General features: G+C 45.2%; 1 protein-coding gene across 19 annotated transcripts in view; it reads right to left on the bottom strand.

Annotated features, from left to right (window-relative positions):
- The window catches only part of ZMAT4 (zinc finger matrin-type 4), a 362048-nt gene that overhangs the window by 208341 nt on the left and 129260 nt on the right, over positions 1-24447 (bottom strand). For 13 of the 19 annotated variants that reach the window (XR_014061915.1, XR_014061916.1, XR_014061917.1 and 10 more), the window contains one exon: positions 23434-23523. Coding sequence is in view for 15 of the 19 variants with exons in the window: in XM_081519262.1 (XP_081375388.1) it covers positions 23434-23523 (90 nt within the window). In the remaining 4 variants the exon portion in view is untranslated. Of the gene's footprint in view, positions 1-21018; positions 21159-23433; positions 23524-24447 lie in introns of all 19 variants that reach the window. The other 6 variants (XR_014061914.1, XM_081519255.1, XM_081519257.1 and 3 more) reach the window with 1 other exon arrangement.

Below are 24447 nucleotides of genomic sequence, written 5' to 3'. Positions count from 1 at the left end.
TGCACAGAGCAAAATGCACAGGATTACAAAAGAATCCAACTGCAGTGAAAGATACAACCAACAAATAATTTCATGTTTTTGTAATAAAAAGACAGAGTAACATCTATGCGTTTTTATAAAACGGCAAGGCTAGTTTCATTTCAGAGTAGTGATGAGTGTCCTTGATACTGCAGGGTACCTTCAACAGCAATGATGTGATTTCAAAATATTGGTAGTTTTTATGGGTGTCAAGAATCACCACTACTACTACGGTCACTCACATTTATAACTGAAAGACATATCAAATTTCAAGATGTCAGTGCACATAAAGATGTAATTTTCTTTCCTATCTAAGTTCACAAATCTCTAGAAATCTACCCACAGATTCCCTTGAAAGTTCATGGATCCCTGGTTAAAAAAATATCATGCTGTAACTTCTGTGCACATGAAATGAACAGAAGGGAGAAAATTTAAAGGAGTGAGAAGCAGGGGCAGAAATTGCCGGCTGACTTACAGGGACCTCAAGCTCAAAGGTGCTCCCCCAAATTTTCATTTCCTCTTTCTAAACTACATACATTCTGGCAAAATCTATTTCAGTTGGTCTGGGGTTTTATCTGCTTTAGCAAAACCTCATATGAATACTACTGGCTTCAAAGTTGAAGATAATTTCACAAATGGGTATGGGGGATAGAGTGTGTGTGTGCATGCTCAGTCACCAAATTGTGTTCCACTCTTTGAGACCCCATGGACTGTAGCCCGCCATGCTCCTCTGTCCGTGGGATTCTCCAGGCAAGAATTCTGGAATGGGTTGCCATGCCCTCCTCCAGGGGATCTTCCTAACCCAGGGATCAAACCCGTGTCTCCTGAGTCTCCTGCATTGCAGGCAGATTCTTTACCTATGAGCCACCAGGGAAGTCCATACATACACATGTGTCCATAGTTTACACATAAAGGGGACATGTAAATATTATAGACAGCTTACATACAAATATTATGTATGTATATACACAGATGTATAAATGTATATACATACATAATATTTGTGAAATCATGAATACCCATTTGTGAAATTATGAATACTCCAGTATTCTTGGGCTTCCCTGGTAGCTCAGTTGGTAAAGAATCCGCCTGCAATACAGGAGAACTGGGTTCGATCCCTGGGTTGGGAAGATCCCCTTGAAGGAGGTCTTGGCAACCCACTCCAGTATTCTTGACTGGAGAATCCCCAGGGACAGAGGAGCCTGGCGTGCTGCAGTCCATGGGGTCACAGAGTCAGAAACAACTGAGTGACTAAGCACATAGCACGTAAATGTATATAGAAATGCAACTATCAAAATATTTTCTCTATATACATGTAGCTCCAGATACATCAAAGTAAAGAAAGCAAAAAAGATCTATATCATACAGTTACCTACAACATCTCTCAGGGTGAGATTTTAGTTTTCAACTAAAATAAGTAAATAAACAATGTTGTTGTTGTTCAGTTGCTCAGTCATGTCCGACTCTTTGTAACCCCATGGACCGCAGCACGCCAGGCTTCCCTGTCCTTCACCGTCTCCCGGAGCTTTGCTCACACTCATGTCCATTGAGTCAGTGGTGCCATCCAATCATCTCGCTCTCTGCCGTCCCCTTCTCTTCTTGCCTCCCGTTTTTCCCAGCATCAGGATCTTTACAATGTAGACAGCAAGAATCACTGTATCTGATTTTATAATCGGAAAGAGAAGCAGCACAGCTATTCCTGTTTGACAAAGTGTAACCTGGTTTCCATGTTCGCCAAAGGCCGCCTTCTTTAAAAAGGAACCTTTAAATAATTGAGCTTTTTCTCTACTCAACAAGAATTCTGGGCTTTAAAACATTTGCTTAATTGGGTCATTTCAGTTAACACCTGAAAGCAGTAACGTGTGATGACAGTTGAACAGGAAGCTTTTTATTGAGTACTTCCTAATGTCCCCAGGACGTCAGGCAGATGCCTTGACAGCTGATCCCAGGTTGCCCTGGTTGAAGGTCCCACTGAGCATCTCCTAAGGGTCAAGTAATCCACCTGAAAAGTAATGACGTTTTGCATTGACAGAGGTCTGGCTCAAGCCCAAGTGTTATTTTCTTGCTCATTTATTCTCTCACCACCCATGTGCTAAGTGCCTAAGACATAAAGAAATAACATATTCTCTCCCCTTCTGGACCTTACCACGGAGAAAGAAACCCTTAGTATACAGGAAGTGCGCACACACACACACACACACACACTATGTGTGTGTCTATATAATATCTATCTATCTATCTATCTATATTAAATAGACACACACATAGTGTGTGTGTGTGTGTGTGCGCGCGCGCGTGCATTTCCTGTATACTAAGGGTTTCCTTCTCCATGGTAAGGTCCAGAAGGGGAGAGAATATGTATGCATATATATTGTGCTAAGTTGCTTCAGTCGTGTCTGACTCTTTGTGACCCTATAGACCGTAGCCCACCAGGCTCCCCTGTCCATGGTATTCTCCAGGCAAGAATACTGGAGTGGGTTGCCATTCCCTCCTCCAGAGGATCTTCCTGACCTAGGGATCGAACCTGTGTCTCCTATGTCTCCTGCGTTAGCAGGCAAGTTCTTTACCACCTGCACCAAATGTTGGTGTATATATATGTATACATATAAATATACACATATGTGTATATACATATATATATATACATGTAATTAATATATATAGTCCACAAAACAGAATTCAGAGGGTCCCAGGTGACAGCAGTCTCTGAGGGGCAGGTGCTGTCCAAGCTGGACCATGAGTGAGAAATGGGGTTTTCCAGGCAAAGAAGAGGAGAGCAGGCACTCATTTCCAGAAGGGCAACCAGCTCTGAAAAAAGATGCGTAGTGACCGCTTCCAGGCATGGAAAGAATCTGACCTGACATGATCTTAGGGTTCCCCTGGGTCAATGCCAGGAGCTGAGTCCAGAAGGCTGAAGAGATGGGACAATGAGGGCTTGTTAAGGGCCCCCTTGGAGACAATCCCCTACATGGGGTACAGCTCCCTAGCACCCTGGCACCGCAGGCTTGGATGTTTCTCCCGAGAAGCAGGAGGGGTCAGTGCACAGCTTATTCAAACATGCCAATGACTCTGAGTCCACAGCCAGTGGAGAGAGAAGGCAAGCCGGCCGGAGACCAGGAGCTGGGAGGGGGCGTGAGCGTGAGGCGAGTCCAAGGGCGGGACCCCCTGCAGACCCCCAGCTGTTTGAGTCATCAGGCTTTCCTTCCTTTTATGTTTCTATGAAATGTGAGGCACGCCCTGCTCCTCAGTGCCCCAAATGAGGTGAAAGAATGTGAAAAGATGGATCCGGTGGCCCCCGGCCCCATTTCTCCTGTAATTGAAAAAACACGTGGGGTCAGACCCTGGATCTGGCACCTCAAGTACCGTTCCTTAACACAGTGACCCAGCTCTGCTCGGCTCTAATCATAATAAGGGTCCTCTCTACATGAGCCACTGGGTACATTAACTCTGGATAGAAGACCTCTGGCACAGCTCAAGAGCTGCATCCTGGACTTCCCTGGTGGTCCAGTGGTTAAGAATCTGCCTGCCAGTGCAGGGGACACAGGTTCGATCCCTGGTTTGGGACAATCCAGCAGGACAACTAAGCCCGAGCTCCACAATTGTTAAGCCCACGCACCACAAGTAGTGATGCTCCTGTACCCTAGAATCCATGCTCCACAAGAAGAGAAGCCATCATATTCAGACACCCATGCACCACAAGGAGAGGGTAGCCCCCACGCACTGCAACTAGAGAAAGTCCACGCGTAGCAACAGAGACTCAAAAATAAAATAAATAATTTTTTTTTAAAAAAAGAATTGAATCTTCATGAAGGGGAACTGGGAACTGGGAATGAGGGGTGAGTGAAATCCTTTAGCCAGACCAGTCCTTCAGTTCAGTTCAGTTCAGTCGTGCAGTTGTGTCCGACTCTTTGTGACCCCATGAATCGCAGCACGCCAGGCCTCCCTGTCTATCACCAACTCCCAGAGTTTACCCAAACTCATGTCCATCGAGTCGGTGATGCCATCCAACCATCTCATCCTCTGTTGTCCCCTTCTCCTCCTACCCCCAATCCTTCCCAGCATCAGGGTCTTTTCCTTGGTATCTGGTAAATCCTTTCCTAACTTTAAACAAAAAGTAACGAGTAAGGCAAGCCCTAGTTATACAGCTTTTAGGAGCGGCTGCAGGCGCGCTGTCAAGAAAGTTCAGGTTTTATCCTACAAGAAAATGCATCAAAGGTAGATAAAGAAGATGGGACAAGATCAGACCTAGACACAAGAAAGGCAATTCTTGTGACACTATTTCTAGGCTAGAGGAAAGTGAAGACAGATGTAGAACAAGGGTGAGGAGGCAGAGGCAATGGGCCAAGTGGGAGTTGATGACAGGCTGATGTCTTTCTGAAACAGCAGGAAGGAACCAAGAGGGGGTGAGCGGGTCAGACAGGGCAGAATCACAGGATCAGAGTGTGGCAGGGGAGCGTGGCTGAATGATTTCAAAAGTTCACAGCCTGGGCAAATGGAAGATGTTTGGTATCATTAAATCACAAGAGGACAGATAGGAGGGGAAGCATGTTTCTGTGGGGAGAAAAGATATATCCAGGAGGTGTGCTCATTCTAGACTGGAAACACCCCAAAGTCCACAGCCTGCAACTAAGGGGCTCTAGTCTCAATACATAAAAGTAAACTGCAGGGCAGTAATGAAAGCAAGCGGCTTTCGAAAGCATTTTCCCCCGCACTCACATAACCACATTTCCCAGAATAGAGAGATATTTCTTCACGTCTAAAATTTAGTGTTCTGAGCAAAAGACTTTGGCTTATCAGTCATTTGCACCTTAGTATAAAAGAGCTTATAAGGCTTGGAGGAGAGTATCTGAGAGTCAAGTACTGTGGCCTCAAGAAACAAAAGTGCAAGAAGAGGATTCGATGCATGAGACAGGGCGCTGGGGGCCAGTGCACTGGGATGACCCTGAGGGATGGGATGGGGAGGGAGGTGGGAGAGGGGTTCAGGATGGGGGATGCATGTACACCCACGGCTGATTCATGTCAATGTATGGCAAAAACCACTACAATAGTGTAAAGTAATCAGCCTCCAATTAAAATTAATTAATTAATTAAAAAAAAACAGAAGAGGATTGCAGGCAGCGTGGCCCTTGCTAAACACAGGGCCCAGAGCTAGAGCTGCCATGCATTTCCTCCTGCCTTTCGAGAAAGAGAATGGGTTTGTCCTGCACTTGCAGATCATCAAAACCCCTGTCCCTCCACGCCGTGTACCAAAAGGCAAGAGAGACAGGGCCATTTGGTATTACTCAGTGCCTCTCATTCAACGTTCCCCCTTGAGGAAACACAAATGGACCATTTGTCTTTATGGAATACTGAAGTAGTAAAATGCACAAAAAAAAAGAAAAGGAAAGAAAATGTTCTATAGCTGATTTTATCCTCTACCATGACTTCGATAGTAACCGGCACGGCCGGCCTGACATGGCGCGCTCCGATCTTCCTCCTCCTCCGCAAGTCCTCTGAGGCTCCGCTGTCATCCTCACAGGAGCTTTCCAGGTGCCTCCTCTGTCCTCCTCTCTTCTCTCCACACTCTCTCCCTGGAGCTTGTCTACCCGACAGGCCACACACACTCACATCTGTTTCTCCACTCAGGTCTCCCCTCTGAGCTCAGACACAGATCCCGACTCCTGGTTGACGTCACCTCCTGAATGTCTTAATCGCTCCTCAAAATCACTACGTCCACACAGATCTATCCAAACCTAGTCTTCTAGAGTCATCTCTCAGTAACAACTTCTGCGTCTGCGTTGTGCTAAGTCGCTTCAGTCGTGTCCGGCTCTTTGTGACCCCATGGACTGTAGCCCGCCGGGCTCCTCTGTCCATGGGATTCTCCAGGCAGGAATACTGGAGTGGGTTGCCATGCCCTCCTCCAGGGCATCTTCCAACCTAGGGATCAAACGTGCGTCTCTCATAACTCCTGCTTTGCGAGACAGGTTCTTTACCACCAGTGCCACCTGGGAAGCCCTTCTGCATCTACTGGAATGTAACAAACCAAACCAAAATGTACTGGCTAGGAACAACAACTGCTTCCCCAGAAATGGAGGTGGGGGGGGGGGGATGGATTCCTCTTTCCACATTTCTTTAACCTGATTTGGTACACTGACCAAACAGGGTGTCCCTGGTGTTTGATGGAAACATACAAGGAATGAAACATACAAGCTTCATCAAACAAAGCTGGTTACACCTGTTTTTCCAGTTTCATTATTAACAGCATGCTTTCACTTGCACGCATGTCCCAGTTGGGATGGGCTGGGCTGGTCAGTGACATTGTTAGACCTCCCCTAAAAGCCTCAGGGGTCTGGCTCCTACTCAGTGACCGTTCTAGCCTCTTCCAGCTCCACATCCTGCCCTCCATGTTCTGCCCTGGCCATGCTCACCTTCTCTCCAGTCCTCCCAAACTTTTATCATCGTGATTCCTGCTCCTGGAATGATCTTCCTTTACCACCTTACCCAGTGAATACCTAGGCACTCTTCAGATGTCACTTAGGAATGAATCACTGCTCAGAGACACCTTCCTTCAGCTCCCAGACAGGTCCCCTAAGGAGCTTTCCAGGAACCATGCCCACTCACCACAGCACTTATCAGGGTTGCCATTTTCAGCGGAGGGCAGGGGGACCCTGTATGAGTCTGACTTTCCTCATCATTGATTCTGTATCTGGAATTGGAACTTAATAATGGATTATGCAGATGAATAATTATTGCATTAGAAAATGAAAAAAATATTTGTAGTGATCAACAATTCACCATTCAGTTTATTTATGAAATATAATATTGGTCCCCAGAAGATACTGTCTCAGCTGGTAAAGAATCTGCCTGCAATGTAGGAGACCTGGGTTCGATCCCTGGGTTGGGAAGATCCCCTGGAGAAGGGAAAGGCTACCCACTTCAGTATTCTGGCCTGGAGAATTCTATGGACTGCATAGCCATGGGGTGGCAAAGAGTCGGACAAGACTGAGCAACTTTCACTTTCAGAGTATATTTAAATCAATTAATTTGATGAAGATCAGAAAGCAACACATGATCATTTAATCCAGATAAGGAAACACACCAAAAATGTTTAGTGATTCATTCAAGATCTCTCAACCTTTCCTGAAGTACAAGTGAAATGCAGACAGAACTATAGGTTTTCACTTTTATTTTTAAGTGGCAAGACTTTCATGAAGAAGCCTTGAGATCTCTTTCAAACTCAGATACTACCTGATTTTGATTTAACTTTATTTTTGTCTTGATAGTGTTCTGTTTTTTTTTCTTCTTTCTCTCCCCTTTCTTTCTCCTTTTTGCATCATTAACTATTAAAGCCAAGAACTACTGCCCAAGAGAGTATGTCACAATGCACACACACTCAAAAAGCCTAAAAATACCAAGTCTATATGGAGAGAGAGAAGGACAGGTGAGACACATTCACAACCCTTATTTCTTAGTGCTGAGGAAATTTCAAGCCTTAATCCCATCTTGAATTTTTCCATTCTCCATTACAGCAATGAAAATAATGGGTAATGAGAGATCAAACAAACTAATTTGTCAATTCTGGGATGTGACATCATGACCATTCATTTCTGGGGTTGTTAATGCCAACCACTGACCTTCTGGGATTATGTACAGCTGAAATATGATGAGGAAATTTAATAAGCAAAGGTCAACCATCATTCAATACAGCAAGGAAACAATACTTTTTTCTGTTACAATAAAATACCAAAAATTTTAAAAACCAGCATTGTCTTGGTTATTATAATAACCAAGTGTCTTACAATACTTATTCAGTGCATATAGCCCAAATTCTAATGACTTTAAATTATACAGAGGATAATATTTGCTGACTTCTTGAGTATCTGAGGCTATAGACATTCCTTGAAAGGTCAGCTGCAAAACCCAATTAATAACTTTGAAGAAAAATGCCTTTTTCCATCAGGAATTCACAATAAAAATTATCTCCTTTTCTACACAATTTTCCTTTTAACTCTCCTTGGCAAAGAGACAAAGCTAATAGACAAATTATACATGATTACAGGACTATTTGGCTACACAGTGTCACAGATCAAGAGAAACGGTCCCCATTGCAAGTAGGCAATGGTCCTGCACCATTCACTCACATAAGCTCCAGAGAGAGTTTTGATGGAGCTTCAAGAATGACACGGTTAAACAGCCACATTTTTAATATCTATTAAAGTCGCTGTGCCATGACTGAATAACGCCACCCGTGAGCAGGAGGGAGGAATACAGTACAACCAACCCCACCATGCACGTGGCCAAGGGGAGTGCATGCTGTCACCCCAGCTGTTCCAAACATCTAAGTCTCTCCTGCTTAGACTCAGCGACTGGGGCTGGATAGCAGCCAAGTCATGACAAGATGAACGTGTTCCTCCAAGCAAAGATCTGATGTGCAAATACCAACACCATATTTTTCACTCTTCGTATTAGTTTAGGTTCCTTAGAACAAGAATGTTATTGAACACTGTAATATTGCCTCTCAGCCTGTCTAGCTCCTTGGCCATCACATAGGGCTTCTACAGAAAATGTATGTCTCAGCATCCTTTGGTTCTGGATACAGACCATTGAATTTAGCCACTGGCTCATTCTAAACAGTCTGGTGTGCGTTTCTCCCTCTATCAGGTGTAGCATCGGAAAGACACTCACCATTATTAGGGCTGTTAGAAAGGAGAAAAAGGTAGCAGGTATGGAGCATCTCTCTCCCACCAGACCCTGGGCTCCCTATTTTATATAACATTATCACATACATTCTTCTCAGTGGTCCTGGAACATAAGGGTTGTTGCCACCATTTTTCAGATTGTTGCAGCAAAAACAGAAATGAGTGAACAGCCTTAGGCACATACCAGCCAAAGAGACAAGACTTAAACAGTCTTGCTTATTCTTTAGCTGTTGCTACTAACAAAGACTTACAAGCCTTATAAGCTGAACGTGTTCTTCACAAAGCTAATAACTCTCAGACCCCATATGAACTGCACTCTGCACCTGGCATTCTTCTGCTCTAACACTCTCTTGTAGACTTCTGCATTTCAAAAGGAAGGTCACAGACCAATATCTTCAGGGACACCAGACCCAGTTGCTGAGTTGCCTGATGCCAGCTGGGGCTGGTTTGAAATTTTGCGAAATAAAAATAAAATGGAAGACCTCCATTGGGATATGAAACCTCTCCCAGTTCCCCAGAGAGGAGGGCGCAGTTTTTGAGGTGCTAGCCTGCAGTGTTATGCCCCCTCCCCTGCAGAAGGAATAAAGGCACTCTTCCTATTTCCTCCCAACTCCGTCTCTGCATTTCTATTCGGCACTGGTGGACAGGGAGCCAAGATTTTGGCAACAGGATGAGGAAACTAAGTCTCAGAAAAATTAAGACACTTGACCAAGGGCACCCAACTAGCAGGAACTGGAGGCCATATTCAATGCCAGAGACGTTCCCAAGGCCTATGATGTTCCATTTATATGACACAGAACCTGGTGGCACCTCCGATTTTCTATAAGTCCGTAAGGCCACCAACCCTTGGTAGGGACCTGGGGAAAACAACAACAACAACAACAACGTGACTGGGATGACCCAGCAAACATGGCCGCAGCCCACGGCGGGCTCGGAGTGGAGGACTTCCTTGAGTCACTCCCGTACGGAATGTTCCACAGGGAACGAGCACTGCTGATGTCGTCAGTGTATGAAATGGCTGATCCAGGAGTAAAAATGCGTGCTTAAAAATAAAGCAATCCGAGGCATCAAAGGTCACCACGGGGAGGTGTCGAGGATGAGAAAGTCTCTAGAATCAGACGACCTGCCCCTGAGCCTTCTTCGTCTCATTTGTAAAACGGGCACAGTACCCGCTCACATGAGAATGACCAAAGCCCACGCAGGCCGAGCCCCCGGGGCTGTCTGTGACACAGAGCAGGTGCACGGGAGGGGTTCGCTGGATCCAAGTCTAAAGAGCCATTTTACTGCGAATTAGTCAGACTCAGTGCATCATCTCTATTTTCAGGATGTATTTTTGCAAGGCTTGCTGGCGTTCATCGGGAGACATTCATCACTGTCTCAGCACGACCCACACCAGATCCAGGTCACATGAAGTTATAAATGTATCTTGTATTCCAATGTCACAACCCCTTGTCCGATTCTGAGGTAAGAAGAAAAATTTACATTTGTTTCTAAAAGAACACATCAACCGAAACACAGCCCAAACGGCCGCGAGCCAGAAGGTAATGAAGGAAACAGATTTCTTTGTTCTGCAAGAATAATATTTGGAGCATGAGGAATGCCCAGAGGTGACAAAGGAGAATCAGAATGGGGACACGCGGGGTCATATAATGGGGTGACGGCAGGTGTGATTTATGGCAGGGCTGCAATGAGGGTCCAGATTCATGAAGCCACGTGGGACAAAGCAGGGAAGGGAGGCGAGACGCCTCACTCTGATCCCTGAAGCCGAGGAAGAGATGAAGATAGATGGACTCCGACACTGAAGGAAAGAAATCTGATTAAACATGAGTGATAGAATTTTCAGGATTGAATTGGGATTTAAGAGAAAAACAAACTGACATTTTGCTCGATTCTAGCATGTCGACCAAGGAAACCTATCTATCAAGGGGAAATAAATTCAGACAGGGAAGATACGCTGGAGATGTAGACACCTGAATTGAGGAGACACAGCAGAGAGGGAGGAGAGAGAAGTAGACCCCAGAGACCCCCAGCTGTCATGCTCGAGTCACCACTGTGCAGGCAGGCTCCTGTGAACCCTCACTTAAAAAGTCAACACAGAAACTCATATTTCAGAGGCGAGGTCAGCAGGAGAGCAATTATCACAGATCCAACAGCTCTTTGGTGATCTGTGGTCACCAGGATTCTTTTATTCAACTACCCTAAACAAAACTATATTTTGATTCATTTTCAAGGACCCATATGGTGTGCAAAGTGAGAAACACACACAGGAATTGGACCCATACTCTTCCATGTCTTACGATCACCCAGTAGGCATGGACAAGCTCTTTACTCCGGAGGCAATGCCAGACTGTCCTCCTGAGAAGGACATCTTGACTCTCATGTCCCTTTACTCTTAAGGATGAGAGAAGGTTGGCCTCTGGGAAGGCCATCTGCCTCTGTTAGCTGCACAACGACTTCTGCTCACGCAGCCTTGATTTCTGGTAAAATAGGATCAAGTCTCCAAAGCAGACAGGAGAAGGCAAGCAATGCCCAGCAGCAGAGGCGGCCAGTGAGAGGGCAACAGAGTCTGTTGAGAGACAATGGAGTCAGGATGTATAGGCTGTGATCAGAAGCAACTGCTGAAGGGACCAGCTTGTGCTACGAGAGCACACCCTCCAAGGACCTGCCTCTCCTTTTCTTTGGGTTTTTCCTATTTGAACATGACACCCGTGAGACCAAGAAACTGGTCAAGATTCTTGTGGAAACTGCCCACAACCCTAAGGTTTTCTTGAACACAGCCAACTGCACAAAATATTCCTTAATAAGGCCACTTTGATAGGTATATAATCAAAGGATGATTTCAAGGAAATGTTCTAGAAGACTTTCTATACAAATGACAACTTTTTGTTAAAGCTATTTTTAAACTCATAATTGTTTTAAAGAAAACAGCAATGGGACAACAGCTTATTGTGAAGGTATGAACAATCATTTATGGACCTCCCTCTGCGTGAGGTGCTGAGGTGAATACGTAAAGACCATGCACTTGAGAAACCTAAAGCTGTGCTTTCTGGGCATTTTAAAAACATCTCTGCATTTTATTTTACTTATTTTATTTTTTTGGCCACACCACACAACATGAAGGATCTTAGTTCCCCGACCAGGAATCAAATCCACATCCCCTGCATTGGAAGCATGGAGTCTTAACCATGGTACCACCAAAGAAGTCCCCCATCTCTGCACTTTAAATGAAGAAAGAACAGTGTAGACCCCTGGGAATCACTGGACCTGGGTCCCAAGACCACATCTGAGCTGTTCCCGCCTTCTAATAACCTCAGTCCTCAAGCTGGAAGCACATTATCTAACCACTGCCAACTTCTCCATCCCCTCTGCAAACCCTCCAATAACTTCCTGCTGGTATCCTTCATTCAAGGTACCAGGGCTCTCATATTATGCTCCGCCAACCCCTCACTTGGTGCCTGTCTTGAACTCACTCCGCAGGTTTTTCTGGTTTTGTATTATCAACACACCAGGAGGGCACCTCTAGTCCTGACTCTGTGGGTGCCCCATCCTGGGCTGGTTCCTGAGTCGCCTCAACCTAACCATCAGAGAGACAGAAAGGCTTGATTGAGAAGCTCTGAAGACAAATTCCCCCAGGCCCTCTCTCTTGCTGCCTCTACCCCTTGGCAGGGGGCAAATTCACCTCTAGGCAACTCGGGCAGGGGGGCAGTAACCATCCAGTTGTGTAAGATCTAAAGATGGAAGTTATTCAAAAACAATCTTACCTCTCACATCCATTATCCACTTCATCCATTTTTACCTGTTTAATTGTTCCTCAGATCTATGCATTTCTCATTTTTCTCCCCTGCGTTACCCTCATCCAAAGCCACCCTCTTTCAGCTGATAAAAGAAATGCTCACATATCAAAGTCTTGGGAAGTTATTCTGACTTGACATGAGTTAACTTGAACTGTGGGCTAACCAAAATAGCCTGTCTGTGGCTATCAAACCTACAGTGTACATCTGCTTTAATTATTGAAGAAAAGGGTGCAGTGACCAGAAGTAAAGAATGTCCACGTTATAAAGAAAGATGAAACACTTCCCCTCCTGAGACACCAATGCTGGTCTTCCTTCCATGATAAGACCCCCTTTCCCAGGCACCAAGGCCATACTCACTGTGTACATTATAATCTGGATTTTTGAAAACTTAAAGGAAAGTATCCCCGACTTGATGTTCTTTGTTCTGACAAGACATAAAACTGTGCTGAAAACCATGCATCTCCAGAGTAGTTCCTCAGAATCATCTGAGAAGCCGTCTTCTGGGCTATAGCCCTCAGTCTGGCTCAAATAAAACTCTTTCTGCTCCTATTATGGGGCTTCCCAGGTGGTGTTAGTGGTAAAGTACCCGCCGCCCAATGCAGGAGATGTAAGAGATGTGGGTTCGATCCCTGGGTCGGGAAGATCCCCTCGAGAAGGGCACAGCAACCCACTCCAGTATTCTTGCCAGGAGAATCCCCTCGGGTAGAGGAGCTGGTGGATATGGTCCATAGGGTCGCAAAGCATTGTACACAAGTGAAGTGACTTAGCATGCATGTGTTCCTATTATAGATTCCTTATTGATGATTTTCATTGACACAGAAGACAACTGAAAGTTTGATAAGATGACATTTCAAAGAAGAGGAGGCCCTTCTTTCCCCAAATCCATTGTCTACATCTCACCACACAGCTTCTACCTCTGAGCACCAGTCATGCTGATTTTCTTGTTATTCCTTACTCCTTAAATTGCTGTGACCTGTCTGAGGTAGAGGCTTTACATATGCTGTTCCGTCTACCTAGAATTCTCTGAGTGACCCTTACTCACCTTTCAGACACAACTCAAGCCTCATTTGTTCGGAAGACTTCCTTGATTCCAAAGACCTTATGATTTCCCAAATTCTATATTTTTCCACTATGTTCCTTCATTTATGTATTCGTCCATTCCCCACGCTCTCCTGTAAACACTGCAACCAGAAACTATCTGTTTCATTCATTATTAACCCAGCACCTGACTCTTGTAGACAGCCAATTAATAGGAAAGATTAAATAAATGATGTTGTTGTTGTTCAGTTGCTTGGTGGTGTCCTAATCTTTGCAACCCCATGGACCACAGTACGCCAGGCCACTCTGTCCTTCACCATCTCCCGGAGCTTGCTCAAACTCATGCCCATTGAGTCCGTGATGCCATCCAACCATCTCGTTCTCTGCCGTCTCCTTCACCTCCCGCCTTCAATCTTTCCCAGCATCAGGGTCTTTTCTAATGAGTCAGCTCTTCGCATCAGGTGGCCAGAGTAATGGAGCTTCAACTTCAGCATCAGTCCTTCCAATGAATATTCAGGGGTGATTTCCTTTAGGATGGACTGGTTGGATCTCCTTGCAGTCTAAGGGACTCTCAAGAGTCTTCTCCAGCATCACAGTTCAAAGGCATCAATTCTTCGGTGCTCAGCCTTCTTTATGTCCAACTCTCACATCCATACATACATGGATGAATAAATGAAGAATACATGGTAATTCAGAGCTCAGATCTGAGATTCAATCTGTATAGTATTCACATCACTTACACGATGTACAATTTTGGATAAAATACTTGACCTAAGCTTCAGCCTTCACATTCTTTTAAAATGGAGGCAATAAAGATTCCTACTTGCACTTTTAAAGTTCACATGAAATATCTACCAAGTATTTATTAGTAAAAGGCCTGACACATAAAAAGGGCTTCATAACTTGCCGGCTAAGGAGAGAATTTATCCAATGATAACAGTAACAGACTGAGAGTACAGCAGGAGGGCCACGGAGCTTGTGGTGATCACACACCCCTGACACTGCATCCAGCTTTGAAAAAATTAGTTTCATAGCTGTCATTTTGGGAATTCTTTCCTCTCCTCTGGATCAGATTCTAGATGGAAGTCACAGCTATGATACATATTTTAGGATCAGTGAGTTTCAGAACCCGAGTCCCAAGCTATAGATCTCGCCTCAGGCCTAGGAAGTTGTATACCGCTCAACTGTCATGCTTCACGTTGACATCTGTTTTTTCATTTAAATTATCATTTGTGTGTTTGTATAATAAAAGTTTTTACTCTGCTTTTGGGTATAGTTTCCTGAGAAAATATTAGTCTTTTCAGGACATATTGTTGATTTGTAGTGATAAGGAAAAAATATTCTGAATCAGGGCTATCTCAGAAAACTCAGGAGTTCTGCTTACCATAAATCGAGTTTGGTGGATAGAAGGCAGAAGAAAGAAACCATTCTCATTGTTTCTGCAGTGTTGCAGGCTTCACACAGATTCCTGCAAAATAACCTGTTCATACATTCCAGTCTATCTGTATGGAAAGAAACAAAGCAAAATAGCAATGGAGTTCCCGCTCAGTGGCGGGAATGATGTTTTCTATTCTGTGCGACCTTCTACCTGCTGGGCCCTGAAAAAACTGCAACTCCTGAAATAAACAGAAGACACAGGGAACTCAGCTCAGGGCTCTGTGATGACCTAGAGGGATGGGATGAGGGGAAGGGAAGCAGGCATGTGAGAGGTCCAAGAGGGAGTGGATATATGAATACATATAGCTGATTCACTTCATTGTATAGCAGAAACTGACACAACATCGTCAAGCAATTATGTTTGTTGTTGCTAAGCCTCTCGGTTTGTATCCAAACTCTTTTGCAACCCCATGTACTGTGGTCCACCAGGCTCCTCTGTTCATGGTATGCTCCAGGCAAGAATACTGGAGTGGGTTGCCATTTCCTTGTCCAGGGGATCTTCCCAACCCAGGGATCAAGCCTGAGTCCCCTTCATTGGCTGGCAGATTCTTTACCACTGAGCCAGCTGGGAATTATACACCAATAAAAAAAAGAAGAAAAGGCAGCTTTAGAGTCTGGAATGTTCCAAAGGGATCATTCCTGTGAGTAAGGAGACTACATCCACATTCAGAGAGGTGACAACCCACCTCTTCCTTTGCCAAAAGCATCCACTTCACCCAGGGGTTAGCAAACACCTCCTGTGCGGGGCCAGGGGGTAAGCACTGTAGATTCTGTGGGACGGAGGGCCCCATTGCCATGGCTCAGGTCCTCTGCCTGATGTGAGGAGAGCTCTAGACAGTTTGGAGAGGCCTGAGAATGGCTGGGTTCCAATAAGACTTTACTTTTGAGCATCAATATTTGAACTCCATGTGGTTTTTCACATCACGATGTACTAACCTTCTTTTCATTTTTTTCCCCCAATATTTAAAAATGTAAAACCCATTCTTAGTTTGCAGACCTTAGAAAACAAACAGTGGCTGCATCGGGCCGGTGGCTATATTCTGACTCCTGGCTTAAGACAAGACACATAAATAAATACTTAACTTGCACCCACGGATTTCCTAATTGCTCTTCGAGTCTCCCAGATGTAGACAGCGGGCCTGTCCCTAACTGGACAATGGAAGTCGTGTACTGCACAGCAGAGACCAAAGATTGGAACTCATAGACAAGGACATTTCTAAAATTCCATGAAAGAACAGTTTCACACACTTTACAGTTTGTCATGCAGCTTCACAAACAGGAAGCTTTTATCTGAAGCCCTTTGAGAAAGGGGCAGAGAAGCAGGCAGTGCAGTGACTGTAACCCTTGATTATAAATCTATGGCAATTACAGTTTAGAAAGTCCAAAGCAAAGCTGTAAAACTAATCTGTAGCTCAGCCAGGGACAGCATCCCCGCTTTTAGCTCTAAATGTGTAGCTGGCAGCCAAGACACAACATCGTTGGTAGACACATCCCTCATTGAGAAATCCCCATGAATTCAGCAGCAAACCACTGGAGACCATGGAAAACGTTGACCAAGCAAATGTCAATACTACGCACAGTGTGGGTTTGTACCCCTGTCCGCCAGCCAACCTCCATTTGTGTCTCCACTGCTGTACTGGGTGAATAACGTCTCCCCGGTGACGTCCACCTCGGACATGTGACCTTATTTGGAAATAGCATCTTTTCAGATGTAACTGATTATGATGCCATCACACTGGATGATCGGGTTTCCCTGGTGGCTCAAACGGTAAAGAATCTGCCTACAATGCAGGAGACCAGGGTTCGATCCCTGGGTCAGGAAGATCCCCTGGAGAAAGAAATGGCAACCCACTCCAGTATTCTTGCCTGGGAAATCCTATGGCCAGAGGAGCCTAGTGTGTTACTGTCCATGGGATCATAAAGAGTCAGACAACGACTGAGCACGCGCGCACACCGAATGATAGTGGGCCTAGATCCAAAGACTGGCATCTTTATGGAAGACAGAGACACACACAGGGATGAAAGCAGACTGGTGTGACACAGTTGCAAACCAAGGATCACCAAGGGTGGCCAGCTACCTTGCCAGGAGAGAAGCACGGACCTGACTCCCATCGGGGCCTCCAGAGGGAGGTCCTGCCTACACGTTGATTTCAGATTTGTAGCTGTGAGAATTGTGAGAGCATAAATTTCTGCTGTTGGAAGCTAACCGGTTTGTGGTCATTTGTTACAGAAGCCCGAGGAAACAAACACAGCCACCCATTAGCACTTTGCATCTCACGATACCTTGGAATTTTATTTCTCTGACGATATGACTCATGTCAAGTCTGTACTCAGAAGAGACCTTTCCAAGCCTTCTTCATTTGATCACTCACATCCACCCTCTAGAATCAGCTTGGGGACTTCCCTGGTGGTCCAGTGGCTAAGACTCTGTGCTCCCAATGCAGGGGGCCTGGGTTCGACCCCTCGTCAGGGAACTAGATCCCACATGCCACAACTAAGACCCAGCGCAACCAAATAAATATTTAAGAAAAAAAAAGAATCAGCTCATTGTCACTTTCTCTGGGAAACACTGTCCTGCCCCCATCCTGCCAAGGGAGACTGGGGTCCCCTCCCTCATGCCCAGATGCTAGTGATAAAATACATATTCACATTGAGGTCTGGGGAAGTCATGCTGGCTTATACATGAGTTAACTTGAATTTTATGCTAACCAGAATGGCCTGCTTGTGATGATCAAATATACAATGTACATCTGCTTTAATTATTGAAGAAAAGAGCACAGTGACCAGAAGTAAAGAATGCCCTTGTTAAAAAAGAAGGATGAAATGCCTTCCTTCCTAGTCAGCCAATGCTCGTCCTCCTTCTATGACAAGAGCCCCTTCCTAGGTCCCAAGGACACGCAGACTTGCTGTGTGTGTACTGGACCAATTTTCCTTTTGAAACCTTAAAGGAACGCATCCCTGACTGTAATGTTCTCATTTCTGACAAGACGTAGAACTGTGCCAAAAACAACACTTCTCCCAGAGCAGTGCCTCAGGGTTGTCTGAGAGGCTGTCATCCGGGCTATAGTCCTCAGTTTGGCTCAAATAAAACTCTTTTCTCTTCCTATTATAGGTTGCTTATTGATTATTTTCACTGACAGTCGTCTAGCCGTATGTCTAGGATAGCATCTGCTACACATGATTTGCACATTAACGGAACCCCCACTACATCCTGATTCCTGTTAAGGAAAGCTCCACGTGCTTCCATCTTTGCGCCCCAGCACTTAGGAGATGTGCAGCCCCCATCTCCAGGTATGGCATGGTGAGCCACTTTGCAGGGGCAGAGGGAATTCTATTTTGCTGTTTTATATTTCCCCAGCCTTGTCTCTGCCACTTACCGGCTGTTTGACCAGAGTCAAATGACTTAATTTCAGTTTTCTTCTCTTTGGGGAATAATGCCAGCCCCTACCTTACACAGGACTTGTGAGGAGGAAATGTGTTAATGTATAAGCATTTAGGTGGGAAGCATCTGAGAAGTGCCAGTTACTATTAATACTTTCCCCCGGGGAAGCAGTGCTCTCTGACTCTGGACCCAGCAATGGCTTCCAGGCCCCCAAAGAAGCTACAGTTTCAAGATACATAGAAGAAGCCCAGGAATAGAATTTAGGGTAGCAGACCGGGTCTTTTTTTACAAATTTGGATAAGACACGGTACTTCTTTGAGCCTTATTTTCACCTTTGTAATTACAGGGTTGGAAGGGGATTACAATGAATCCTTCCAACCCAAAATCCAGGATATTTAGGGACCTGTCAACGTACCAGTGGAGGTTCTCAAGCTATGTCAAATATTTCAGACGTAAGGAAAACCATGTAAATATTTAGGAGGGGTAAGTCCAATCACACTAACCAAATGTCAAGTCTCCCCACTCAGAAGGAATTACATGAACTCCATGTAAAAACAGTTTACTTAATACTGACAGGCAATTTGAATTTGCAGTTAACTTATCTTGACAGAATAAAAATAAAAGTAAAATTAATTCACCTTTTAACTTCAAAGTGCTGTTTCCCAAGCAGACAATTTTTTTTCAAAGCATGCAATCCATGAGTGAGAAGATAATAAAAGGGCCCATTGGTGGAAAACCAAGGCTCTCAGTGGACTAGATAATCTTTAAGTCCTTTCTGGCTCGAATGCTCGCGGGATTACTGAAAATTTCTCCAAGGCAATCAACTATAGCAATTTATTTCGCATTTAATTTTACTCTGTGGCCTCCCAGGGAATATGTCGTGCTCCAAAATTTCAAGGGGAAAAAAAAAAAAAAAGACCACAGAGGATCCAAGTGAGGATTCTAAAGAGTAAAGCATTTTAAAAAGCTAGAAAGACCAGAACACAAGTCAGAAATGAACTTAACTTTTTAAACAGCAAACGACAAAAAAGGTCAAATGACCTGGAATAGAAATGGCAATGGCCCTGGGGATAATAAGAGGCACTTCTGTTCCTCTGTACGTAAATACATAAATGCAGAGTTACCAAGTATTCCCAGGAAAGGGATGGCTGCCATTACCTATCAATTTTAGGAATCGCTGTGGCCCCAGGTTTGTGTGTGGTCAAGGTTTGGAAAATCAGCAACGAGTTGTCTATTTTCGGAAGCACTCATTTTGCTGGATATTCAAGGCCGCTATGAAGTTGTTCTCACTCAGGTGACACCAGGATGCAAACCTTAGCCACCCAGGAGCCGGGTAGGTGGGAGGATGGGCAAGACTAGAGAGGCAAGTGGAGCGAAGTAGGACATCCTCCCGAGATCACAGGTGCTGGTGGGGAGAGGATCAGCAACAACAACGCCTGCAGAAAACACTTTGAAAACAAAGTGCTTGATGAATGAGTTTGCTCAGTTGGATCTTCTCATGAACCTGTACATTACGGATTATTATCACGCTCCCCGTCTTACCACCCCGTGGAAAGAAATGCCAACCAAAGGAGAACAAGAAAGGCTGCTGATGTAGAGCTTGCTGCAGCCGGGGAGCCAGCTGGCTGTCACCTGTATCTGGAGGAGATGCAAAGGCAAGCAGAGAGGTGGGGAAGCTTCAGAATGGAAAAAGGGTAGGTCTCACCTGTGCCCTGACTGGAGGCCGCTGATGTGGGGAAAGGCAAACAGGTCACCTAAAATGGGAAGCCTATGTGATGGGTCAGGCGTGCATATCTGGCTTTTTCTGGTTGGTCCTAAGTTGGAAACGGATACAGAAATTCGTGACGATGTCAGCTACTCATCAAGTCCTGCCATTTGGGACCTATTGTCACAAGGCTGTTTTTTACTTCCTGGATTGTTACTATAGACAGTGGTCTGACTTCCTGTAGTCTGACTTATAGCAGGCAGGCTTCTGGGCTGGTTACTATATATCAGTGGGTTGGTTTTCGGAACTGGCTGCAGGTTTTGGGTCAAAGTTGTAGTTTTATTTATGGTCTGTGTGTTGTTGCTCAGACTCTGCAAGCTGACGGACTATGCTTGCCAGGCTCCTCTGTCCCTGGGATTCTCCAGGCAAGAGTACTGGAGTGAGCTGCCATTTCCTTCTCCAGGGGATCTTCCCAACCCAGGCGTAGAACCGGCGTCTCCCACATTGCAGGCAGATTCCTTACTGTCTGAGCCACCAGGGAAGCCCTATATATGGTCTAGCCATTGTTTATTTGTATATTTAGGGTCTCAATCCTTAGATGTGAATCTGTATCAAATAAAATTGGTCCAAATGGTTATAACATCAACTCTCAAGGCCCTGGAGAGGGCCTGGGGGAACCTTCCACATTGCATCCAATACATCAAGATGCCTAATGGAAATGATAGTTTCCACTGTGAAATGTCCATATAGCCTGTTAAAGTATCAACCATCTCTTTCAAAGAGTAAGATCATTAGGTTGCTTTTCCTATTTACTGATTTGCTCATAGACTAAGATGAATGAGTCGTAGGAAATGACTGAGTCAGCAAATCCAATGATAAAGCTAAGTTTTCAAAACCCAGGAAAGAGTTCTCAAAGGGGCCTTCAGGAAAGAACTCTTGTAAATACTTCTTGCTGTAAAATCTGACCTTCATCCCTGCTAGGAACTGACCCCAGGGTGTCTGGCAGAGCCAGAGCCTGAGTGGGGTGCAGCACGGATCTGACCAGAGCAGCAAAGACTGTGTCTTCAAGGTCACCAGCAGGAGTCCCAGTGCCCCTTTCTCTCCGCCTGTGAAGGGGAACAGGACACTTAGACATATTGATTTTTTAGTAAAGTGACTTAAAAAACAGCAGGTGCAGGATGACACTCTGACCATCTCCTGTCCCCCTGCAAGCAGGAGATAAATCTCCTACGTGAAAGGCACCCTCCCTGTACAAGGAGGTAGAGGGACAGCCTTATCACCAAAGATACAGAATCCAGGGCCAAGAAGCCTCTATAAACAAACCTCAGTACTTCTTCACTAATTTGCTACCTCAAGCCCAGAAGCCTTTCTTTGCCCTTTCAATTCCTTATATATTTATCACTTCACTGTCTAAGAACATACAAGCTGCCTGCTTTGGTCACTTCGTTGAGTCTCTTCTCTTTGGGGCTCCCACATGCATGGAATTAAATTTGTGTTTCCTCTGTTCATCTGTCTTAAGTCAGTTTATTATTAGACCAGCCAAGGAACCTGAGAAGGAAAGGATTTCCTCCTAAGGATCACTCCTCAGGAGCTCCGCTACGCGTGCACCACTCATGATTAGAACTTGAGCGGACAGACAATAATAATCTGTGCTCCAAGAGATCATTGTTAAGTGTCCATGAATCCCTATTGTTTCTGACTCTTAGGATTAGATGCTAATTGGTCCCTGAATGAAGGAATAGTCGCTGAACAATTCCAAGGGGAAATGACTGAATTCTGTCCTCTCTGTTAACAGATATCTGATGGAGAGCATGACTCCAGCATGGCCACAGGCTTCTGAGACTGCATAAAAGCTGGCTTCAGCCGACTCTCCTGCAGCTTAATAGGCTGTTTTGCTCTGGATGCACCCAAGAAAACACCCGTCCACCCTCCTCACTCCCACTGCTTCCATCTGGTAGCATCCGTCCAATCCCAAAGACCCCAGCTCGCACGCCACCTCTGCAGTCACACCTTCCCTGGTCGCATGGCCCGGGCATGACTCATCCACCCTTTGTCTCCATGAGGCACTGTGTACAAATGTGAACAAACACCTACACTGTGGCATCAGAGCTCTTTCATGCAATGTTTATCTCTCTCACTATAGTTAAGTCTCTTTAAGGCAGGTCTGTGGCTTATGTGTCTCTGTCTCCTCGGTGGGCAGTAAAGAAAAATCCACAGAGTCCAGGTGAGTCTGCACATGTTAGCTCATTTGGGGATGCTGAGATGTGGCTTGAAACCCCTGGACCCAGCCAGCCCTGACGTTCTCTACCTTCAGTCACATGGAAGGTACGAGCCCCATTGTAACCACAGCCAAAAGCCTCCCTGATCCTTACCGGTCAGCTTCCTGACCCCTAATTAGGCAAAACTACCTACCCCAGGCCTCACTCTACAGCGCTCTAACCAGTGACCTCATGAAACACATACCTTTCTCTCTCTCTCTCTCTCTCTCTCTCTCTCCTGTGAAGAACATACAAGTGCAGGTTTTTCTCAGTCTCTTCAATGATTATGTATTAATTTTTAATAAGAAAAGAAGACTAGCACTGATATGGCAGCAGAAAAAAAAAAAACCAAGCAGGATCACAAGCATAGTGAGAGGGTGGGATGTGAATTCCTCACCCGCAGCCTCTCAGCCCTCAGAGGGTGAGGCGTTTCCACGTTTAAACCTCAGTCGGTATCATGGAGGACCTCTGCCATGGATAAGTAAGAAAATTCTACTCGGCAGGAAAAGGGCCCCCTGAAGGGAGGAAGGGGTGCTCCTCTCAGCAGTCTTGGCCACAGCCTGGCTAAGGGAAACCCTTTGCTCTGACTTTAAACCCTCAAAGCAACTGCCTAATTGTTATTTGTCTTCCTAAGTAAACATTCCCTCAGGGAAAGATAACACTGATCAAAACCCTGAATATTTTTATTTGCAAGATATGTGCACAGTTTTCATTATAAGTGAACAAACTGGCGCTCTGTTTTACACACCAAAGGAAACATACATTATGTAGAAAGCAAGGCCTCTGATACTTCTGACAGGTTTGCCCTTAGGTCATATCTTCTCCAGGTGCCCGCCTCCCCTCACCCAGCCTCTGACGGTCTTAGCCCCTCCGTCTGTTCTTTCTCTGCAAGGTCCCAGCACAAAATCATCAAAGTTTCCCAACCCTGTATCCTGCAAGATCTGGCAGGAAAAAAAAAAAGGAAAAGACTTGCTTACATGTCATATTTTCTGTCATAGTTAATGAGAACGATTTCGCCTCAGTTTTCCCACTAGGCTGGACATAACTGGAATTCCCAGACCTGCAAAGTCTCTCGCCGACAGAACAAATTGTCCAAGGATATCGCATGGTGTCAGATACTCACGTTTTCTGATCGGAGCCTCTTGGCTGGACACCCACCATCCCTGGGGTGAAGCATGTAATACAGTCGGACTTTGCTGGCATGTTTTCGACTCTAGGAAGGAAAAGCAGAAGCAGATACTGTGAAAGAGATGGCATTGAGAATCCTTGGACACATCAGCTGTCACTGCCAATGCCCAGAAGGAATTTCCTTAGAAAATGTGAAGGCCTATACCAAGATCACAGTGAGAGGCCTTGCACCAAGGCCACAGATGTAGAGGCCAGAACCAAGGTCATCTCTGAAACTGACTGAGCCCTGTTGTGAAAGTGTTAGTTGCTCAGTCACATCCAACTCTTTCTCTCCTACTCCAGGGGATCTTCCTGACCCAGGGACCAAACTTGGGTCTCCTGCATTGCAGGCAGATTCTTTACCGTATGAGCCATCAGGGAAGCCCATTTAACTGTTGCCAAAAGCCCCCCTGATCCTTATCCGTCAGCTTCCTGACCCCTAATTAGGCAAATATGTCCACCCTGGTACTCACCTTACAACTCTCTAGCCCATTACCTAATGTCACCCTTCAAACAGGAATTTTCTTTGTCTTGAGGTTATAAAAATTGGCTACTAATTCATGAAAAGTGTCGACTCTCCCTAGTCTGTCAGGAGGTCAGGCCGCTGTGCTCACAGCACCTTCATTCTCAGCTCCCTACTCTTAATAATTACTCCCTTCTGAAATTCTCTGTGACTGGAAATTCTTTTTCAACCCACGTTTGGACTGCCACGACAGGAAATACTTGAGCTCGTTCATATGGGTCCCCTGGGATGACATGTCAGATAGGTTAAGTGACTTTCCCAATGTCATCAAGACAATATAATTTCAGGATTAAAAAGCAGAGTTAGTGAAGAAAGGTGCAACCACTGGGATCTTTTAGCCTGGCGTGAATGCTGTTCAGTTGTCTGCAAAGGTAAGAATAGGTCAGCAGAGGGAATGATACAAGGATCAGCTGGGAAGAAGAGCCCAGTACCCCACCCTAAGTCCTG

Source organism: Giraffa tippelskirchi, chromosome 8 (genome assembly GCF_054371585.1).
Source record: "Giraffa tippelskirchi isolate mGirTip1 chromosome 8, T2T-mGirTip1v1.2.pri, whole genome shotgun sequence".
Classification (NCBI taxonomy): Eukaryota; Metazoa; Chordata; class Mammalia; order Artiodactyla; family Giraffidae; genus Giraffa; species Giraffa tippelskirchi.
The sequence above is the reverse complement of the archived record's forward strand: the minus strand, read 5'-3'. Positions and strand labels throughout refer to the sequence as shown.